This window comes from Lagopus leucura, unplaced genomic scaffold (genome assembly GCF_019238085.1).
Source record: "Lagopus leucura isolate 7727_CA_CO unplaced genomic scaffold, USGS_WTPT01 Super-Scaffold_100008, whole genome shotgun sequence".
NCBI lineage: Eukaryota > Metazoa > Chordata > Aves > Galliformes > Phasianidae > Lagopus > Lagopus leucura.
This window is the reverse complement of record NW_024962265.1, coordinates 11517770-11536365: the sequence shown is the minus strand read 5'-3', so window position 1 is coordinate 11536365 and position 18596 is coordinate 11517770. Positions and strand designations below refer to the sequence as shown.

Sequence of the window (18596 nt, the reverse complement as noted above, 5' to 3'; positions counted from 1 at the left end):
ATAGCTTTTCATACAAGATGCCAACTGAATTTTGCTTGAAATGAATCAGCATACCTCACCACCCTGTTCTGCTGCTTGCCAGCCTGAACACACATGCAAACCAATACCACCACTGCAGAACCCGTGGCATCACTTCTGTTTTTACAACAAGAAACTGAGGGGACTCCTGTGGGGGCAGCATCCTCCCCCCAGCCCTCCCTGACCTTTCACTCATCACCCTGCTCAGACGACAATCATCAGCAGTGTCTGCAATGGAGGTGTCTGGTCGTGACTGCTGAACCAGGCTCAGACAGCACACACTCACCACACATGGCTGGTATGCAGATAGAACTGGTAGTCAGACATCATACTCCCTGAACAAGGGACAGCCCAGAGCTTATTAAGCAATCCCTGCACATCCGCACACCAGGATCTTCCCCTGGAGGCAGGGATGCCTCTCAAGGTTACTCCTCAAGGTCAAGAGATTCCTTATTTGTCACAGATATGGATGAGTAATAGCCAGCTTCTTGAAACTTTAATCTTGGAAGACTGAAAGACTTATCTGCTAATAGCTTGCTACCTTGCTATTCAGTACTGAGTGATATGAAGGAGTTATTGCACGTATAATGGGAGGTGATTCTTCACCTCTACTTAGCCCTGGTGAGATCACATCTGGAGTACTCTGTCCAGTTTTGGTCTCCCCAGTTCAGAAAAGACAAGAATTTCCTAGAAGGAGTCCACAAAGATGACCAAGGGCCTGGAGCATCTCCCTCATGAGGAATGACCTGGCTATATGCTGCCTGGGGAAAAGAAGACAGAGGGGGGATCTGATTAATGTTTATAAATATCTAACGGGAGGTGGGAGACAAATGAGGGGAGGATCTCCTCAGTGCTGCACAGCAATAGGACAAGTAGGAATGGCCTAAAACTTAAAGATATAATGCTTTAGACATAAACAATTGGCCAGATGGTCCATCCTCAACCTCAAGTCTCAACAGGAGGGTTCTCCTTACAGTTTTGTCAGACTTTGTTCTCTGTTCAGTACATAATCAAGTAACCTTGTTATCACAAATTTGTTAAGTTAAAAAAGCTGCTTTGTTAAATCACTACTTAGGGCAACATTCATCAGCACATTGCTGTGTCTCTCCTATGAGTGTATAGCCTCACCTGCAACACCTCCTCCAGGTGAAAGAGGAAAGCTTCCAGAACAGACTAAAATAACTTATGTCTTCAAAATGCTCTAGTATTCTGCTGCTTGTACACATCACCTCAAGAGCAGTCTTATAAATCTCATCCATGAATGGTGATTCTTACATGAATCTACCCAACTCTACACCAACAACTCCATCTCATGAAGATCACTTCAGATGCAGCTGGTCAGCATCGCAGTTATTTAACCTCACTCTGTTACTGATACAGATACAGGCCATGATTGACTCCAAGCAGTGCGGTGCCCCTTCAGCTACATGTGAAGGACATACACCTGAAGAGGCCAGTCCTTCACTGGAGATAAGCAGCAGCAATAATGCAGAGTACTGGCACACAAAAAATGGACTGTTCCATTTGTTAATGCCTTCAAGAACCAAAAAATGCAGTTTGCCCAATCCCACAACATTCCAGCAGCAAAGCGACATGTTAGAGCAACCAACTCACGGAAAGTTTCCTCACATAAGAGAGCAAAAACTTAAAGTAAAGCAGAAGAAGCATGTTTTCACTTGAACATGGTTACCCCATACTATGCAGCTTGTCACTCAAGATATAATTCACCTCTGCCCTCCACGTATCAAATGAGAAAGAAATCTTGCCAATCGGAAGTTCCATGCTCTGATCAGAATAATGTTATTATTTACAAGGAAAAAGACTGATTTTCAAATTAAGAGCTGAAACACCACTTACATAGCTACCGTTCTTAAAACCAATGGGTGTTGCACCTCTTGCTGTGAAAATGACATGCTGAACTGGAACTCTAAACCTACATTCAAGCTAAGAGCTGCTGGTTCTGTTTCCCATATGAATGCCTCAAGGCATCAGTACAACACACCTGCAGCTCCCACAGACTTCACTGATGTTGTCTGTGCTCAACATGTCAAAAAATCTGGCTAGAAGTAAGGGATCCAACTAATAACCACTCATGAAGTCACTGGTTTGAAGCTATTAGCTCAGCATCAGGCAGGAAGTCTGCAGCAGGAAAGATGAGTCTGCAGACAAACGCAGCTGCAGTCTTTAAAACATCAGCTACAGCAGTTTATTGTCTGCAGATTTCAGTGGTCGTTTCACAAGGCATTCCGCCACTCCTCCAGCAAAATGTCATTCTCCAAAACAAAGGAAGTATAAATTAACAAGTCAATTTTACCTTTATGTAAAAAATATATGGAGTATGTTATTTCCCCAGGAATATCCAAAGCAAGACTCCAACACACACACAATCCTCCTAAAAATACAAAAAGGAAAAGGAAGTTGACTGGTCCACTGTCCACAATGCACAAAATTAAAGCAAGACTGTTTCAATTTAAAACCTAATAACAACCTCTCAAAAAAAATAACAGTTACAGTAACATAGACCACATATCTCGAAGCATCATTTACCTAGTGAAACACAGCAAGGGAGAAGAGAGGAGGCAGAGTGGCACAATGGAATTCAGAGTTCTGACATGACCAGTTCTTTTTAGAAGTGGCACATTTTTAGACCTTGTCAGTCGAAGCCTTGCTTGCAGCCACAACACTGACCAAGCCTTTCTCTCCACAGCCTGTTTTAATATCTAAATATTTTCTGTTAAGAGACTGTCAAATATGCATGGAACAAAGCAAAACACAATTTGTTTACCTTCCAATCAGTAGTTCGATATTGGCAGCAGCATGGCATGTTAGTAGAGCTTTCTGACTAAAAATCACTGGCACTCTTCCCTTTCCAGTTCGAAGAGCTATCACCTCTTTTTTTTTTTTTACTTTTTACTTTCTTTTGATTTATTTACTTCTTTTTTTAGGGAAAAAGTCAAAGTTTGTCTCAATTTTATTTCAGTCAGTATTTCAGTACAGTACTCCGTGCAAGACCGGCTCCCTCTACTCCATCCACCTTAATTCCAAATCAGACTGACAGACTGTTTTGATTCCATTGGCTGGTAGCCCTTCATCCATCTCTTATAAAAACTTTAATCAGCTTTCACCAATGCTTGGCAAGCTGCTTTAGCATTCATACCAGAAACAGCTTCTTAACCACATTATCCCAATATAGTTGGGAAAGAGAACTGTAACTGTTGGCTCTTTTACCTTTGCTGAAAGTTTATCACTTAGGACAAAATAAATAAATAAAATTAACAACAAACAAATACAATTTTGTGAAAAATAAAGGCCTGTGTATACAAGGAATACACACATACACACAAAAAAAGCACAAGAAAGAAAAAGTACAAATACAGAAGCGCAGTTACCAAGGTATGCTATTGGTTAAATGCCTAGTACTTCAGACCACAGCCTTGGTACAGCTGCAGAAACACACCACACTTCTGGAGAAGGTAAATCCTTTCCTGAGGTGTCATTTTTTTATTCTTACCTGACTGAATGTTGTTAGGAAGCTTGATACAGTTTTGCTTGGATATTTGAGTTATTTAAATGGACAGGGCATGCTGCCAGAGCACTTGGCATCTCTCAGAGAATGCATAATTTTTAAAATAGCAGCATCAGGACTCATGAGGAAGAATGGAAAAGCTCCAGCAATCCACCACGCTGATTTATTACCAACAGCTCCCTTCCAACTGCAAATGTCTTTCTTCCATGCAGGAGGCTACTGTATACATCGCTCTCTAAATTGTACAGCAGTTGTGCGAGTCAATTTGTTCAGACTGAAGTGTCAGTGAGTGTACATGCAAGTTGATCACAAAGAACAGTGGCTATGGACAGCTGTTAATGAGATGTATATATTCAACACTAGGATACTGGTGAATTATCAGTAAGCTGAACTACAAACAATAGGAAATACCAAATGGTGCTTTATTAACACAGATGAAAACATTCAGATCAGCAACTGTCCAAACATTATTACATCTGATACTGTCCTGACAGTCCTATTAGTGCAGTCAAAGACTGAGAACGTGAGAGAAATTCCTTTCTTACCCTTACTAGTGATCTCTGCAAATGAGAGTTGGGGTGGGCTTGTTTTGTTATCCTATTGCATCTCTATGGTTAAAGCTTTCTGCCTTTGCATAAACAAGTCTCCTATACTATCAACTTCAAAATCCCTTACAAACAGATGAGCCACAATATCAGAAGACGCACATGAAGACATACTTGGACTCACGTCTTCTCAAAAATAAAAGGAGGAAAATAATCACAACAAAGGGAAAAAAGAGCAGCATTTAAAACTAACGCTTTAGGCAGCAGCAAGTTACTGCACTTGCAGTAAGAAAACAGCAATTACAGCTCTGCCATTTCAGAAGCAAACATCATACCACTGAAACAGCAAGTCTCACACGAAGAACACACGAAGACAAATAGTTTCCTGTAGGAACCTTAACTTCAAATTTGTGATTCTGGTTAATGCAGAACAGATGTAAGGCCGTAAAAATTTCTCAGCATGGCAATCGAGCTCCACAAGTTGAAGATGATGCTGAACTTGCGCATTGCTTACTCGTACTGGCACAGGAGTGACTTGCTTTGACTAACTTCAGCCATCCTTCAGCTCTCATCTAGACTTCCACTACACAGCTAATGAAGAAATATGGATAGAAGCAACCATCCTCTGGAGAGCCTATTTCTCTCCTGAATTATAGTCCAGGTGTTTAGCTTTTAGGCAGGTACATTTTGGTGAGAGTAATTCTCAGTTTATGCCATCTTACTTCTTGCATTTTTTTCAGAACCAAACAAATTCAACTGAAAGTTACTTCTAAAGTGTTAAAAGAAAACTTTACAGTCCAGTGCTGTTTAAATAACAATTGAACTCTTAACATACAAGGGTAATTTTGAGACCAGAATTGCCTTATCTCAGCTAATCTGGAAATACACAGGAGATCTTATCTGGAGACATTTTGTCTTGTGAGTGCTAAGGAACAGAGCTACTTTTCTGTTACTGCAGAAGTTTGAGAAAGAATGATTTCATTCAGAGGTCAGGTTGGTGGTGCTCAATAACAACCAAAAGGGAAATTACATTGAGTATTTAATTATGAAGCTATGCCAATTATTTTGTGCCAGGGATATCTAAACGATACAAATAGGGATATCAGCATTAACAGCTGAAGCATGCTAGCAGCTCCACAGAAGGCACAATTCGTGCCTCAAAGAGCCTGCAGTCATCTTGTAAGCTACCACAAATGAGAAATGCAAAAGGGAACTTCAGTGTGATTACCCACAATGTCCTTCAACAACTGCATATGGTCTGAGCATCAAAACCATTTTTTTTTTCAAACTGTCATTAATCAAAATGAATTGTACAATGTAATCCTCACTTTGAAACAACATTCAGCGAAGAGCCAAATACAATGAAGTGATTCAGTAAGTGTAACTGTCAAATTATGTTTTACATTAAGCACAATGTTCAGCCTGTGAAAGGTTCCACAAAACTTAAATACAGCGTTGTCTGATGGAACAAAAACCTTTTACTTCAGGGTAATCAAATAATAGAATAGAGGGAGGAAGACTGAATCTCATCCTGATCTAAAAGGTAGTGCCTGAATCTAAAATAACCTTAGCAAACAGCAGTTTGAAAGGGAAACACGTATACACAAATCAATAACTTCTTCCATTACTGTACGTGCAGTCTGTGTATGAAATGCAACTGAAAAAGACTTTGTCTTGCTAACAGAACAAAATTAACCTAACCTGTATTTGGTAAATGGAAATGTGGTTTTCTCTTACCTCTAATTCCTTCTCTCTAATCTTTTTAACCGTATCATCTGCTTTTGTATGAAAAAAGGAAACTGTATTTCACTTTATTTGCATTAATAGGCACTTCAGTACAGCCTCAGCAATTCACCTGCATGCATAAAAGCATCCTTAAAAAGCAAGATGTGAAAGCATCTCTGCAACAAATCATGCCTCTAGATGACTCTGCAGACCATTTAAAGGTTAATCATATACCTTCTCTGCTTGGCCATATGGTCTAATTTAGAAATTGAAATTGCAGGCATCTGTGATGAACGGATGTCTCTTGAGTCCAGTATTTCAGAAAAGAAACAAAACACCAACTCATAACATGCATTAGGATGTAGGCAGAGTCCTAAATCCTAAAGGCTTCAGGAACACCACAACATTCACATATTAAACCATTAAGCATAATGTCCTTAGTATCACATGCTTGGACCTGTTTTGCTGTATGGACACACTACATCACTTTTTTGGAGCTAGGCTACCAGAACATTTCTGGCTGACAGCTTTATTATTAGAGCTAATATATAAAACCCAAGTTAGTCTCCAGCTCAACTTGCCACGAAGCTTTCAGAGGATAAATAAACTCAACAACAACAAAGTAGTGCACAATTGCTGCCTTCTCCCCAGTTTTCTGTCAGGCATAATCTAAGGAATAAACAAGTCTCACACTTGCAAAAAAAAAAAAAAAAAAAAAAAAAAAAAAAAAAAAAAAAAAAAAAGGAAAAATGTGTATAATGCCTTACAAAGGAATTTGTAATTATCAATTATGATTTCACTATATGACAATTACATGTGGAGATGACCGTAATATCACAAAATTTGCTCTCATTCATTACCTGCTTTACTTGTAAAAACCTGAAGATTCAAAGACTTGGATGCAACATCTTGGTCTTCACAGTCATCGTATCCAAAATTCACAAATCTAGGAGCAAATACAGATGACTACATAAAACAGTCCTTCATCCACAGGGATTTATCACAACAGAAAGACCATGAGAACAGTGATAACGTAATGAAAACGTATTAATTGAATTATAATCAAATATTGTCTAATGAAAGTTAAATAAGGCTTCAACCAATGATCTCAATGTTGCCAAAAATGAGAATCGTAAGGCTGCACTGTTATTAGAAAATTTTTTTTAATACAACTGCATGATTTCATATTCATTTATTGCAGTATAATCCAACCATTCCTATGCTTGAAATGTAAGTTAGTTGTAATCCAGTAACTCAGAGTGCCTGAGAACTCAGAAGGTTTTGCAGCCCAACTGCACCACTCTTGTACCTCTCAAGCTACATCTAAATCTGCAAGTAAGCACACCAATTTCAGTGGGTGTACTTGAAAAGGAAAGGATAAAATCATCCTCACGTGGATCCTACGTTACCACAACATCCTTTTTCAATCTTGTGCTGGCTGTACTTTAATGGCTTTTCAGGAGTAATAGAAAATCCCAAGTTGGAAGAGACCCACAAAGATCATCAAGCCAAATTTCTGGCTTCACACAGACCTACCTAAGAATCAAACCCTACATTTGTGAGGGTAATCCAAACACCCCCTGAACTCCAGCAGCTTGGGGCCATGACTACTGCCCTGCAAAGCCCATTCCAGAGCCTGAACATCCACTGGAGAACTTTTTCCAAATATCCAGTCTGAACCTCCTCCCCTACTGCAGTTCCATGATGTTCCCATTTTCATATCTTTGAAAGAAACAAGTACCATGTTTCCCACGTGGAACATGCAATAGAAAACTGCAGTCCATCTGCTTTGTTGGTTTTTATTTTTGTTGGGGATTTGGGGTTTTTTTGATTGGTTTGGTTTCCCACTACCCCTCCCAAAATGATTTTTGCTTCTATATGGATATTTATACCTTTCTGCAAGAATTTAAACACATATATATATACACACACGTATATATATGTTTTTACCTATTAAAATATATGCATGTACATAGTATTGAAGCTCTTACAAGACTCGAATTTTTTTCAGTACTAATTGCAAAATACACAGTACTCATTCAGGGCAACCTACAACTGCAGCAGCACTGTACTGAGCTTTCTGAGACGCTCTGTCCAGGATGTAAGACCTTCAGTTACTGACATCTGAACTTGTAGCTTTTACCTCCGTTGTTATTGATGAAGAAACACAGGCCTTTCTGAAACATAAATTCAACTGCGTGTAGAAAGGTGAGAATGAGATGAAAATGACTGAGTGACTATTCTGACTAGATTCTTCTTCACTTCAAAGGAAGCTTCAAGGCAGACCAGCTCAGATGCACCCATGTGCACCACAGTCACAGACAGAATCAGAAGTGTCTTTAGCCTTTGAAACTGCAGGCTGCTTGGAAATAGCATACTGGAGAATAAAAAGAACACAGGCACTGCTTCATGGACAACAAAAAGGAGCTACCAATCAGTAAAACATGTAACACAACAATTAAAATAGAGAGCTTCCCTTGACAGGAATCTCAACATCACTAATACAGCATGTCCAAGAATGAAGCAAATCCCTTTAAATAGGCACCAAATACTCAGAGAAAGGACTCTTTAGCCTATGGCTAACTCTCCAGGAAAATTATTCTCAAAAATAGTACCAAAAAAACAGACAAGGGCAGAATTATATTTTACTGCTATCCTTGAGGAAAATACGAGGTTTGGAGGTTTGGACAGTTTTCCTATAATTGTTATGTACCAGTCCCACACAGGTAACTCCAAACACAGATACATGGTTCTAACAGTAAATTTACCAAGGTTTATAAAGCATTAGACCATACATGAAAAGGAAACAAAACAAAAAAACCCTTACTTTACTTGTTTGTCATTTACAGAAATATCCAGTTGCGATTCCAGCTGTTAAAAAAAGAAAATTATCATTTACTGAGGTCAGTATAATTACTGAGCATGATTAATACTTCATCCCAGTGAAATGTGTCACACACATTTCAACAGATTGAACATTTTAACAAAGAAGTTTATGTATCCTCTAATCACCATCACAAAAAAATCAATCTGAAAAGAGATCATTTAAAAATATATATATTAACTGCAAGTAATTCAGCTGCTGGGATGGAAGTATATTAACAATTTTATGTTCAGTAATTTTTATGTTCTGCTCTTTGCCTTTGGATAGCTAAAACTGTCACAGTACTCCAGTTTTTGTCTAGTGAGTTTGATAACCCCACTTTTCAACACTTGAGTATCGTGTCAGCATGATGTAATGAATGTCACTTACTTGTAGGTCAACAGCTGTCTAGTGGCACAGAAATTATCTTACTATGGCATAACATGAATCTGAATGTATTTTTCTAAATAACATAAAACAAGGACAAACATCCTCCCTCCCAAAAGGCAAATCCAAAACCAGTCTCCCTCTGCAAAACATCTACTATTGGAGATTATACAAACACTGAGATTGATCTCATTATTAGTGTTCGGAAGACAAAATTAACCCAAAACTATCATATAAAAAAATACTAGTGACTTACTGTTGAGTTAAAATTTTCATCAGGGTAGAACTGGACACATTTTAAAGTACTCCTTGATTCCTACAATTAAGAGGATACATTTTGTAGCTAATAAAAAATTAAGTGTATTTCTCAGACTGAAAAGTGACCAGACAACGCACTATTCCACACACACACTTCTTTGCTAACAAATATGTAGAAATTAGGGGACAAAAGAAGACATTAAAAACCACATATACCCCCCACAATAGCACTCTGACAAACTTCCTTCCTGTCCTAGATCATTATCTACCAATCACCTCTAATTGCGTGGGCCTTCACTTGAAGCATACCTCACACAAGCTCTCTCTCCTTCTCCACTAGGTTAAAAATACTTTTCCGCAGCTACCTATGAGGAAAAAGGAACCATATCTGGCTTTAGCCAGTTCAAAAAGGGTATCTCAGAAACAAAACCAGGAATATGTTTCACAATCACAGTTTGCTTCCTGTTATTTCCTAACACATATTTGGTGGCTAAGAGGTGAGAAAAGCAGATTTTCATGCACGCAGAATACATCAAGTGCAAACAGTCCTTCAGTCAAATTGAAAAGAAAAAAAAAGTGAAAAACTTGGGTATTTCTAGCCATGAACTTGTCCTCATTTGGACTCAAGTCCGTGTACAACATTCTTTCTGAATACGAACTCTGTAGAAAAGAGGGAATATACTCACTGCTTTTCAGTAGATTTAGATCTTTTTGAACAAAAGACTTCTTTAAAGCAAAGAAAACTACCAAATTCACCAATCTTTATAGGAACCACTGAGCCTATCTGACTTCATGCATGCACACAAATGGCAGTCAAGGCAAGTGTTGCTTTTGATCTGGATTCTTCGAGACACTGACAATAAAGACTGCTATAATGAAAACCCAACTAGCTCTATTATTACCCCATACACTCAAAACTATGTTGCCATGAGACAGGAAAAAAAAACTGAATGACATTTAGTTCACCTTTGGAACAATGTAGAAGAGTCTTTGTTCTGTCATATCCCACTGTGCCCAAATGAGATCATCTGCAACTCTGGCTCTTGGAAGCTGACCTGAGTTCTGAATCACCTAAAAGGAAAGAAAGAACATTAGAGGTCATCAAGCACGGTTCTATACTGATGATTACACACAGCATTTGCTTTAAAGAGAAAAGCAACAACAGAAGGGCTCAAATACTATGGTACTTGAAGGGAGCATGTCCCTTGTTAGTAGCAGCAGAACCACCTTTGCTGTGTGCAAGATGCTGAAGTTCAAGATCAGTTTTCAGGGTATTCCAACTGTCAAATATTCTGAGATATCCTTGACTACAAGAAATTCACCGCTTTTGCTGCGCAAAGTATATGAAGAAAAATAGATGTCAGCCTTCATCAAAGGCAAGAGAAGGGGTGAAGAGTGAAATACCACAGCCAGTTTAGAACCAGCTACAGTAACTATTTAGGGAAGATGGCTTAGCTCTGAAAAGGATTTCAAACTAAAATCTCACTCGTGACAGAGAGGAGTACTGGTAGCAGAGTACAAGCCAGAATTCTGGACAATTTTTAGGACTCTATGAATGCTCTCTTGAAAGATGGAGAGAGATTTCATGTCATCACAGCACAGACTTGTTATTCCACTGTCAACCACCACGCAAAATCCATCGCCTCTAAAAGCAATGTTACACTTTTAGAATACCATGAAAGACTTCAAAATGATGAAAAATCAGGACTTCAATATTTTGCCATCCAAAGACTAGTTTTTCTCCATAAAATGAAACACTGGATTTTATGATGCAATCTGTCACTATACTAGAAGTATGCTGATTAATAATTTAAGCAGAATATCCACAATCAGTTTGCTGAAAACTAACTAATGTTTAAAATGTGAAAAAAAAAAGATTACAGGGGAAAAAAAAAAGGTTGAAACACTCACAGTACTGAGAGCACTGTGTTCTAAGGGTTTGTTTTAAATAAATTATTTCCTGGGATACGTGGGCATTCAGAAGGAAAAATTAGGAAGGTGATTTTACAAATATATTGAAAGATTTAAAAAGAAATATATACAATTTCTTCTTCCAAACTGTAACATCCAGACAAGTTTAGATCAACAGCAACAAAAAACCCTAACTTTCCTCACAAATTACTTGTTAAACAGTTTTTTTTTAATCAGCTTTGTGGTTAGAGGAATACATTGTCAAATTACAAAAATAATCAGCTAGAATTACAGAACAGACCCTTGAACTGTCAATTAAAGCAAAATAACAACCCTCAAACCCCAAGATTTTTCAAGACTTACCACTCTGTGTTCCTCTTCTGCGACAACATGGATATCAAACTGTTCAATGTCTTTAAAACAACACAAAAGATTTAAAGTTATAGCCATTCATTTTCAAATGCTTTTATATAGTCAATTAATCTAATCTCTGGGAACCCATAGATGACATCTAGGTTAGCAACAAAGATGGGTTTCTTCAAAAAGATGGGAAAAGCCTCTCATTCTTTGACATGAGGGGAAGGTAAGAGGGATGAACTGCCTTTTGCAAGTGTCCCCCTCTATCTACTCACTCGCACCAGAGCGAAGATCCCACTAGATTAGGCTGAACACACACAGTTAGCTGGATCCAAGGTGCTTTTGTCCCTTTCTTATCCCTTCCGTTATGCTGTTAAATCATAAACCATCTGTCATAATGAACTGGGCTGCTCTGAATTTATACAAACAGCTACAAAAGTCTAATTCAGCTTTTCTAAAAGTTAAGATGATCAATGAATGCATGAACAAAGGGGAAAAAAATGCAAAGTCGGCCATTCTGCTAACACTGGAAAAAAGCCTCAGTGAAGCACACAGTTTTTGAAAGACATTCAGGACATCGAGAATGGTTTTCTTCTCGTTGTTTTTTTTTCCCCACAGTAAAAGGTTATGACAAAATAATCCATGACGATCAGACTGAAGTAAAAAAATGACAACGTATTCTCAAAATATCAACTCACATTTATCTTCTGAAATGAGCAAAAGATGACTTTTTGTAGAAGTATTTCTGCCTTCCACTGGATAAAGAAACTATACAGGAAGTTTTACAACAGTAAGTAAATAACCAAAGTTGTTTACAACACTCATCTACAGTATCTATTTAGCCAAATAGTTACATATGTTTAAATAAAGCCAAGCACATGCATGATATTCAATTAATAAGAACATCTAGTATTACAGACTATAAGTTATCAATCACTATTATTGTAGGAGTAGGTGAATTGCAGAGATTAAAAAAAAAAAAAAAAGAAGTAGGCTTCATGTTAAGAGAAATGTTTGAAATATAACATTTTATGATGTTTCTCATCTTTTCAAATTTATGAAAACATTGGCACATAATCTCTGTAACATTCCAAGAAACGTGAGACATTTCTGCACTCAATCACTTTTGCACAGCAAATTATTAAAGTTTGTATTTAGATTGTTTGAATGATTTACCTGCACTCGAACACAGCTATCCACAGCCTTTAGGACTCTCACATTATTAACGGGATGAATTTCAATCAGCAAGGTTAAATACTTGGACACTGCAAAAAGGACATGTTTTAGGTAACTGTCGTTTCTTACAGTACAAAGTTGTATTGCTAAGGGAGAAAAAAAAAGGAAAAAAATTACTTCTAACAGTTTAAAACAATGCACTTGCAGTACCTGACTGTAACAGCTGGGTCACTCTTTCTTCCTCTGTATACTGACGGAAGCTGACTGCTAAACAAGAGAAAAAACACAGCACGTTTGCTATTAATCTCACTGAGCATTCTTGGAGAATAAATATCCCAAAACTTCTACAAAAAAAAAAAAATCTGTATTTTAAGGACCAGCAGGAGCTGCACTACATGTAGGAGGCATATATAAATGCAAGTGACAGAAATAAGCAAACCAAATTTTTCTTTCAATAAAACAACAAAAAAAACAGCTGTACTGATTGTACATCAATTACATTCTTTGGTGATGCATCCATTCAAATGCACAGACTGCTGTGAGCAACATATGGCTCAAAACAGACTGAAGTAATTCAAGACACAAATACAACATACTACTAAACTAAATTACCTTTGCCATGACAAAAAAAATTGATGAAACATATTTACCCAGTAATGTCCTTTCACTGTTGATTGAACAACTGATTATGCGTAGATCTTTCTCAAACGTATAGAGATGCTACAGAGAAGTACATTTATGATAAATTATATTTTAATTATATCAAGAAAATATTTTAATTACTCCTCCCTAGGAAAACACTGCTGACCAGTTCTTGTTTTTTTTTTTTAATTTCAGAACCAAATAATCCCAAGGCCAGAAAAACCATACTTTAAGCCTCAATTGTACTACTACTTCTTCTCATTTGTTTGTTTCTTATTAGCTTTTCTGAGCTCCATGTTGCCACTGGAGCTGCACAGCAAACTTTTACAGCAATATGAAATTTCACCAATTTGCAAAGGACCTTCATCATGGTTCCAGCCGCAGAACTGTGGGACCTTCCATTTTAGAACCATAAGCAGAAGCACCAGACTGAAGAGGTCCACATAACAAAACAGAAGAACATTTATTTTTAAGGACGTGCTCAGAGAGAAAAGAGGTCTTCAATTAGTTGTACAGAAACAAAGACTCAAGGCACTACACAGTGCTGCTCCCAAGTCATGCAGAGGTTCTTTACTCTTAACAGCACTGAGTGAAATTTCAGAACCTTCCCATTCTCTCCTCTGTTTCAAACACACCCATAATTCCTTATGGACATAACATACTGTGTTGTAAGGCATCAAAGCCTAAAATTCTACAGCATTGTCCTTACCAAGCAGAAGTATTGGACTCACCTCATTCTCTTTAGTTTGAAGGTCATACAATCCAATGTGGGTACTTTTCTGATTTCCCTATGGATGAAAACAAATCAACACTGACAATGCATATACACATTTAAACACAACCTTTGGTAATTTTTTTTTTCCTACTCCTCTTTTTTCTCCTCTTTCACTGACACACACCCACTTACACTTCCCTTGGTACTTAATTATCTCATTCCAAGAAGGGGAGGCAAGAACATTTATTTTTTTTCCTGATTGAGAATTAACACACAGGGCAAAGCTGAAACACAGTCAACAAGCTGTGCCATATGCCACATGCCCCTCTCTCACTTTGGTTCTCAGCTGTTTTTAGTTATAGGCAGTACAGGAAGGAAAAGATAACTCTAAGAACAAAAGGGGATCACAGAATGCACAGCGTTAGAAGGGAACTTGAAGATGACCACATCTGGTGAGGTGTGCCCCATGTTGTGTCAACATGCTTGGTCTTTAAAAGGTGCACCTGAGATCACAGAACCCAAAGCCCTGAGAGCAGCACCAATCACACAGCCAACCATTCACCTGAAACTATGCTGGCCCAGGAAGCCTGCAGGCTGGGAATCCAAACCTCACTGCTCCAAAACGGAGCACAGAAACATCATCACACAACAGCTTCCAGTGACCTTGCTGCAGGTTGGAAAAAGGATTTCAGCTCTACCTTAAGAAACAATTATTTGAAAGTCAAACATATTTCATGAGTGCAAATTACACCGTTAGCCTGCTGCTTATTGATAAAAACCATACAATGATTTTCTTTTGTTTTGGATACTCCTAAGGCTTTACAGAAGACAACTTTCTTCCTGGTGCATTTTACCATAATTTCAATTTTCAAAGTACATTTTAATTAAAAAAATTCAATTCTGCCCTACAGTACACACTTCATTTCAAATGAAGCTGAAATTCACTTGCATACTGTAGGTACATGTGCTAAATTGAAATTACATCCATCTACATAGCCTTGTACTCAAACAGTAAACATCTTTGTTTTTAACTGCTGCTTGAAGGGTGGGGGAAGAGTGTAGAAATCTATGGTTATTTACAAAGCATCTTGCTTTGTGATGTTAAAACAAAAGTGTGAGTATTCTCTTTCTCAAAGGTCTATTTGCAAGTATCTCATTATTGCTGTGGCAATGACAAAATTCTTCTAATTTAAACAAGGAAAACAAAATGTCTTTATGTTAAGATGCAAGCCTCAGGCCTACTAACTTAATATCAAGCAAATGATTTCACAAACAGCCATTCTTTCCAAAAGTGTCTGAAACTCTTACCCACAGTACTTAGCTACTGAAAAATACAGTTTACAAGATTGGTAGCAGCACTGCCAGTGCCCATTTCTGTACATAAGCTAATACACTTGCCATCAACTTCTCTGCAAAGATTCTTCCTACAGTTTTGCAAAACAGAAGCATACCTGTTAAAAATATCTTCCTTTAAGCCAACTCTCAGGGTAAGAAAAGACAGACACTTTAAATCTACGGTATTGTGCAATACTCCAAAACTCATTCTCCACCTATTCCTGGCTTTAGGGGCATGCACTTGGTTTTCTTCTATTTGGTAAAGGCTGTTTTCCATTTGCATTTATTAGGGGACAAGCCAGCTTTGCTTAGTTTACATCCTTGCTCGTGCTCTGTCCTCGCCAACAGTGTCACTGATAAAGTTTGCTGAGGAAAGAATCACATATAGCTGTTCTTGCAACAGTCATAGCTCATGAGTTATAAATAGTTTATAGAGAAAGGGGGAAGAGAGAGAAAAAGAGAGAGGTTGAACTTCATTCAGGAACTGAGTAAGATCTGTAGTTGGTTGTAGTTGTAGTTACAGTAATCGTGATTTCTCCAAAGTAAGTTTAAGGAAACAGACGGATAGTAAAGGCAGTCTGTTTTCTCCAAGTAAGCATTCTAGTTTGATGGCACTCATTAATAGAACAAAACAGCCAAGTGCAATCAATAGTCATCACTTAGAACAAGCCTGCAACAATCTAAAAGAAGTGTCAAACTGGGGCCTGACACTACTCCTTGTTCACAAAGACACATACACTCTTCTCCTTTCTTTATAAATATGAACAGATACTCCTCCTGAAAGGTTAACTCCAGAAGCACAGAAGTGTATGCATACATCATCAATGGACTGTATCAGTAAAGAAAACAATTGCATTGAATCCTTGTTAGTAGTAAAGAGTAAAAAGACAAATGTGGACACACAGCCCCACCAACACCTGTCTTGTTTTTTTTCTCATGAAGAGACTCTTTAGAAATACCATTCTAATCTTGAGACAAAAAAAACAGCCCCAGTATTCCAGTACTGCTTTGAAGTATCACCATCCCAAGGTATTTCTGCAGCTCATTTAACAGAGCACAGAAGGCTCAGCATTAATAACTCAGGTCCCTGTCTGTTCCACTCCCAGCTCCCTCTCAGTAGAGGAAGAACCAAGGTGCTGGTTCTTGTGCCAGCTGATTCACCCAAGAAGAGAAAGATCTGACTACTTTGTAGCAGTAAAAGAACAGGAAAAGAAGCAACAGTGGCATCTCCTTAGGGCTGATATGTGAGTAGTAACAACTGCAGCACAGCCCTGCACTTTGCTACCTTCAGCTCTGGGACTTTCTCATCCAACCACACACATCACACCAGCTGCAGAGATCCCTTTATTCCTCAGATCAGGAAGCCACAGCAAACATGTCTGTAACTCCTTGGGTGAACTTCACTTCCAGATTCAGGGAGCTAAGTTTACATATTTGAATCCTCCACAGCATCTCTGGCACTTCAGTCAACAGAGCCTAGTGAATATTTGTCTGCCTCCTCCACTTTGTACAGCTTCTCCCAAAGGCTGTGGGAGATGGGATGCTACAGGTGGCCATTTCTCTAAATTCCAGCTTCTGTCACATCTGCACCAACTACAATGGCAGCTCAGACACCTAGCATGCAAGCAGACACCCACGCTGAGATGGGGTGTCCAGCTACATCTCACCCCTTTCACCAGCTGCAAAAGCCCAAACAACACTCAAGGCAGTTGGACTCTTCTATCAAAAGCCCAAGAAAGGAAGGAGTCACTCAAAGCTTAGCGTGAGATTCCACTGGCACTGGAAAGCAGCAACATCACACATATGCAGGTCTCCTGTAGAGAGCTAGATGGATCCGTTTCATTAAATCTGGATAGAACTTCAAGCAATGCAAAACTTGACACTTTCTTCAGTATTGTTTTTATGATTACTGTTGTCTTACAGATTCTCCTCCCTAGGCACGTACTAAAGGAAACAGCCACCCACAGTTAAAGTCTGTTATACCTTGATGAAGGCCTCACCTCTTCCCTTAACCCTGGGTAAGCTGGAGAGTTGAGAGAGAGGGGAATGAAAAGCAGCTCTATTCTGCTGGAGCCTACTATCTCCACTCTGTGCTTTCCAAGAGCCAAGACCCTCCAGAACCCACCCGAGTTTTCAGATTGCTCTGAGCTGCACAGCAAAGAACGACAGCTTGTCTCCTCAAGGGGAAACCTTCACAAACCATTCAGAAATTTCTTGGAACTACATGAATTTCAACCTGATATGAAAAGGATAGCTCTAGTACTTCAGTACATTGAATAAGCTAAGGTGACTTGAGACTACACACAATGAAGTGCTACAGATGCAACTTAAAGCAACAAAAAGGTAGTAGCAGAGTTAGAGTTACAAATATGGCATCTTAACATACACATTGGTAGGACTGAATAATTAATTGAAGCAGTGCATATGAATCTAGCAGTCAGATTTCCCTAAAAAAACCTCAGGGTGAAAGAACATGCTGCTTATGAAGATTTTATCTGTTATGGAAATAGTTTTTCACTCAAGGCGAGATTCTGGCCCCCAGAAATCAACTGCTTTACTCTCCACTTCATTCCTCTTAATGTTTGTCTGAAGTGGAGATGGATATTTTCCCATTGCCCAAATGTCCAAGCTGCAACCTAAGTTTCTATGCTCTAGTTCTTCTTGCAAGAAAAATAAATAAATTCATGCAAGGACTCCAGGAAGTACAGGCAAACACACAGTAATATTCCCAGGAATACTTTCACAAAGCTCTGAGACAGACTTACCTTCCAGGTATAAATAATTTTTCCATTTCTTTCAACATTTACGATGTAAAGTGCTGATGAATTCTCTGAAGTATCTGAAATGATAACAAAAAGCACAAGATTTTCACTTTAGTTCCTCATACACAGCCACATTTTAAACAAAGATACCAGGTACGTTTTACATATATGTATTTGCACATGCCAGAAATGACTACCTTTTGAAAAAAAACAGATCAAATATTTCTTATGCTGTGATTTAACTCTCAAACTTCAAAACCAAAGGTCCTCAGAACACTACACAGAGATAGATGGAGCATGAGGAAAAGTGTCAGCTGCCCCAGCTCCCTAAGGAATGCTTAGAAATAAATGATGCCTTCAGAGATCAGCTCTACAA

At 38.4% G+C, this 18596-nt stretch overlaps 1 protein-coding gene across 3 annotated transcripts in view; it reads right to left on the bottom strand.

Moving 5' to 3' along the window:
* The window catches only part of LOC122180754 (gamma-secretase activating protein), a 45685-nt gene that overhangs the window by 24571 nt on the left and 2518 nt on the right, over nucleotides 1–18596 (bottom strand). For all 3 annotated transcript variants that reach the window (XM_042872633.1, XM_042872634.1, XM_042872635.1), the window contains exons 2-13: nucleotides 18224–18297; nucleotides 14140–14196; nucleotides 13417–13486; nucleotides 12977–13033; nucleotides 12767–12855; nucleotides 12289–12358; nucleotides 11597–11646; nucleotides 10289–10393; nucleotides 9321–9380; nucleotides 8642–8685; nucleotides 6675–6760; nucleotides 2333–2410 (exon numbers count right to left, since the gene is read on the bottom strand). In XM_042872633.1, the coding sequence (XP_042728567.1) occupies nucleotides 2333–2410; nucleotides 6675–6760; nucleotides 8642–8685; nucleotides 9321–9380; nucleotides 10289–10393; nucleotides 11597–11646; nucleotides 12289–12358; nucleotides 12767–12855; nucleotides 12977–13033; nucleotides 13417–13486; nucleotides 14140–14196; nucleotides 18224–18297 (840 nt within the window). The remainder of the gene's footprint in view (nucleotides 1–2332; nucleotides 2411–6674; nucleotides 6761–8641; nucleotides 8686–9320; nucleotides 9381–10288; nucleotides 10394–11596; nucleotides 11647–12288; nucleotides 12359–12766; nucleotides 12856–12976; nucleotides 13034–13416; nucleotides 13487–14139; nucleotides 14197–18223; nucleotides 18298–18596) is intronic.